Source organism: Sinocyclocheilus rhinocerous, unplaced genomic scaffold (genome assembly GCF_001515625.1).
Source record: "Sinocyclocheilus rhinocerous isolate Xijiao unplaced genomic scaffold, SAMN03320098_v1.1 scaffold3201, whole genome shotgun sequence".
Taxonomy (NCBI): domain Eukaryota; kingdom Metazoa; phylum Chordata; class Actinopteri; order Cypriniformes; family Cyprinidae; genus Sinocyclocheilus; species Sinocyclocheilus rhinocerous.
In genome coordinates this window covers 300,276-304,918 of record NW_015662182.1, presented here as the reverse complement: position 1 = coordinate 304,918, position 4,643 = coordinate 300,276, and the positions used below count along the sequence as shown (strand labels likewise).

The 4,643-nt window shown below is 39.3% G+C and overlaps 1 protein-coding gene across 1 annotated transcript in view; it reads right to left on the bottom strand.

Moving 5' to 3' along the window:
- Positions 1–3,882, bottom strand: part of ghdc (GH3 domain containing) — a 16,396-nt gene extending 12,514 nt beyond the window's left edge. Inside the window, exons 1-3 of the mRNA XM_016538008.1 lie at positions 3,726–3,882; positions 2,969–3,232; positions 1,878–2,074 (exon numbers count right to left, since the gene is read on the bottom strand). Of these exons, the coding sequence (XP_016393494.1) occupies positions 1,878–2,074; positions 2,969–3,232; positions 3,726–3,801 (537 nt within the window). The 5' untranslated portion in view covers positions 3,802–3,882. The remainder of the gene's footprint in view (positions 1–1,877; positions 2,075–2,968; positions 3,233–3,725) is intronic.
- Between the last annotated feature and the right edge of the window lie 761 nt (positions 3,883–4,643).

Genomic DNA, 4,643 nt, shown 5'->3' with positions numbered 1-4,643 from the left:
AGATTTTCCTCAAGAATTTGACGGTATTTTTCCCCATCCATTTTTCCTTCTATCCTGACAAGTGCCCCAGTCCCTGCTGCAGAGAAACACACCCATGCTTGGAATGGTATTATTTGGATGGTGAGCTGTATTGGATATAACCTTTGGTGTTTAGGCCAAATAATTCAATTTTATTCTAATCTGTCTCAGAATCTTCAAGGTGCGTTTTGGCAAAGCTCAGTCGTGACTGCATTTGGCCGTTCTTGAGGAGTGGCTTTTTTTTTTGCAACCCTCCCATACAAGCCACATTTGTGATATTGTCATCACATGCGCACATTGACCACTCTTTGTCATAAATTCCTGCAACTGTTTCATAGTTGCTGTAGGTCTCTTGGTAACCTCTCTGACCAGTTTCCTCCTGGCTCTTTCATCCAGTTTGGAACGACGTCCTGATCCAGGGAGGGTCTGTGTTGAAAAAATTACCTTCAATTTCTTAATAAATAATTTTTTTGTATCCATCTCCTGATTTGCGCCTGTCCACAGCTTTATCCGGGTGATCTTTTGATGGGTGCCCATAGTTTTTTAAAAGTGACGTGACGTGACGTGACATGTGGCCAAGTATGGTGACCCGTACTTGGAATTAGTGCTCTGCATTTATCCCATCCAAAGTGCACACACACAGCAGTGAACACACACACACCGTGAACACACACCCGGAGCAGTGGGCAGCCATTTATGCTGCGGCGCCCGGGGAGCAGTTGGGGGTTCGGTGCCTTGCTCAAGGGCACCTCAGTCGTGGTATTGAAGGTGGAAGAGAGCACTGTACATTCACTCCCCCCACCTCCAATCCCTGCCGGTACGAGACTCGAACCCGCAACCTTTGGGTTTCGAGTCCGACTCTCTAACCATTAGGCCACGACTTCACATAGTTGAGTGTTTGCTTCCGTTGCACTACCATGGACTGAAAAGATCCACGAAAGCTCTTTTCATGCTGAGCTAATCAAAATGATCACAGCTGATCACAGTTGAAAGTCTGGCTTTGTATGCCATTGAGAAGGTGATTAGCTACACCTGATTGAGTTTACAAGTCATTTTTAGGAGGGGGTGATTCTTTTTCCAACTCAGTGATTCTAGTTTTTAATTTTTTTCTGACATGTTGGTATTACATCCTTCACTTGGATGTAATAATGCTGCCTTCACGTGCTATCGGAATTATTGTAAATACGAGTTTCCTAATCGGAAATTAGACGTGAATGCCTCTCAAGACGTATTTACTACTTGGAAATTCCGAAATAATTTTGATACCAGTTTCCGAGTTGGGCGGGTCATAATCTTTAAACATGGTGGAGGGGACAACCATTGCTGCTGTCAGTGCTGTTCTCACAACAACTACATCCCTTTGTCTTGTAGTCTAAAGTAGTGTATTTATAGGCTAGATATGAACGATCATTCGAAGCATATTGTATGTTTTATAAGCAGTGAAATAAGCATGTATTTGACCGAAATTCCAGAACTGTCAGCAAACTGCATGTGTAGGGCGGTGAATGTTTATGATAGTCAACCAATGGGATGCTACATTTTATTCTTTCCGACATTAAAGCACTTGAATGCGACGCTCGTAATCACGACTTCATAAGTGGGAAATAGGACATTTCCGATAGCACGTGAAGGCAGCATAAGTTGCACTGAGTAAATAAAACAAAAACTGTGCCTGTCTTCATTTCAGGCTGCAAAGCAACAAAATGTGATTATTTGAAAGGGGGGTGATATACCCATTGTACTTTCTCCATATCTTTACCCAAGTTTGAAAAGTGCCATTACTTTTGCCATTTATTGTTTGGTGCCACTAGTAATGCAGACATAATTTTGTACTTATAAGAATGTGTATGTGTTGTGACCTGTAGGAAGAATTCTGTGTTGGTGTCTTTGGTGCTCAAAAGCATACGGCTGGATCCAGACGTTCCTGATGTCATAGCCAGAATAAGAGGCTTTTCCGATATTAAAACATTCTGCTCTCCTTTAGCCACACGCTCCACAAAATTTTCATAATGGTTGTAATCCGTGACCGGATGGTGCTGTTGAAATGTTTCGGTGTCTGAAATGATACAATAAAAACTACATCATACATTTTATGACAAGATGGTAGCACATCTCACTGGTTATTTCCATTCCATAGAAGCAAAGACGTAAAATGTAAATGCACTGCACACAACACTGTGAATTTTCTTTATACTACTCAAACATATGATTCTATTATATGTTAAATTAAAAAAATAACTATATCCTACATATCAGTGGCTTGCTGTCAGAACCTTCAAAAATGTATTAAACGCATAAATTATTAACTTATTTAAATTATTAAATAAGCTGTGTCAACGTAATATTTTAGTTTTTTCTATTTTATATAGAAGGTTGTATTAGGTTGTGCAGACACAGAAGCAAAGTGTCAAAGCATCTCGAAAACACCTTGGACAGATGTCCAGTCCATCGCAGAGCAAATTTTCTGAATTATTTTCAGAAATTAAAGGATGGCACTAAAAAACAAAAGTGATATGCATTTTTTGCAAAGCTACATTTAAGTATCACCAGAGTGATTTGTCTTTGTGCAGTCTTTGTTCAAGTGAAAAACTCAGGTGCTACTGTTGAGACATCAGGTATGTCAGTCGACATTACTTCAATGCTTCAATGTTGTAGGAGTGGGCCATTAGCCAAGCAAACAAATGAAAATGTAATGAGACTGTAGTTAAATGGACAACTAAAAACGGCCACCCAGCTCATACAGTAGAATATATATATATACATACATATACATATATGTATGTATATATATACATACATATATGTATATATATATATGTGTATATATATATATATATATATATATACATACATATATACATATACATATATATATACACATATATATATATACATATATATATATATATATATACATATACATATATATATAATCGTTAAAATCAATCACCTTTAATTGATCTGAACTCGTAGTTCTTGCCGTAAACGGTGTCGGAGTGTTTCTGCAGACGCTGGAGCAGAGTTTCCTCCTGAACGCGATTAATGTCCCGTGTGTCTGACTCTAGTCTGTTTCTCTGGCGACTCCCCAGCCAACCCACTGCTTTCACAGCCACATACTGAGCCAAAAGACTCGATATGGAGCGATTCTTGATCTTTATCTTCCATAGAAGAGCCATACAGCAGAGACACAGGAGCAAAAGTGAGCCCGCAGGAGCTGTTACACAAAACACAACAGCATTGACAGCGGTTGAACGGTAGTGGGCGCCAATAACACATTTAACAACGGATCAAATATTGGGCCTCATCTTCTTCCATTTAAAAATGTAAAAACGTACTCAGCTCTAAAAATGTGTAAATATACTCAATGATTTTATAATTAAAATGTAAACAATATATAACGTTAATCATTTATACAATTTAGATGTAGTCAAAAAAAAAGCCAAATTTTCGCTATTCTGGCAGCTCCTCTTTTTTTACAGTCTATGCTCCTCACCAAGAAGTACTGCACTTCTGATGGTAATACGTTGACATACTGTGCTATTTGGTTGCCTACTTTAAGGCACTTGAAATGATATGAATGTCTATAAAATGTCTATAAAACATGCTTATAATGTTACTTTTTTACATTGTTTGTTACGCACAAAGCAACCAATAATAAAATTGTATCTGCGTATTTTGGAATCAAAGAAATTGTTCTACACACTCACCACATGTAATGGTCACGGCCAATAATGCAATAAAACATGGTAATATGATCCACAAACGCTGATGTGTCTGCATCATTGTGACGGACTTGTCATGATTGAAAACTGAAAGCAAACACTGAAAACAACTTCATCTTCTTCTTCTTTGGGTTTTAACGGCAGCTTGCATCCTTAACGTTGCATTACTGCCATCTTCTGGTTCTAGTTATTTCCCGTATACTGTACTTTAGTCATCATATTCTTGTCATGAGTCCCGTTTTAGTCAGAAAGCAAATCAAATATTTAATTCCTTGTTCACTCCTACTGCAGTCCATTATATTATTTACTCCACGTCCTGTTAGTCCTATTTTTTCCATGTCATTTCTCATATCCATCCTCCATAATTCATATTTTGAACAATTCACTGAAAACAAGAGAAGGGTATAACTGCAGCCCGGAGATCTCCAAATGGGGGCGGGAACTCCAAAACGGGGTGGGAGCTCCAAAATAGGGCGTGGCTTCCTCCCATTGACAGACAGGCACATGACACGCATGCGCAATTTTTTCCCCAATCCACTTCAGTGCAAACTCCGCCCCACAGCTGATTCTAAAGATTTTATTGGTTGTGTCAATTAAAGTGTTGATTTCCTACACTATGCTACAAAAATGCTAACCCCTAAACCTACCCCACACCTGACCCTAACCTTAACCAGTGAAATTGACTGCACGGCGGGATTGGCGCTGAATAGCGTGGTAAAGAAAGATGCAGTTCAGGAGATAAACAGTTAATAAGATTATGCGATATGAGATCGTTCCGTAACTCCCCAACCGGACCTCACCGGACAATGGCACCTTTTTAGTTACACCCAGCGTCACTACACCCTCCTACCCTGCGAAATTCGTGCCCCGGGATGCCCCCGTTGCTTGGAACAAAGCGATAGA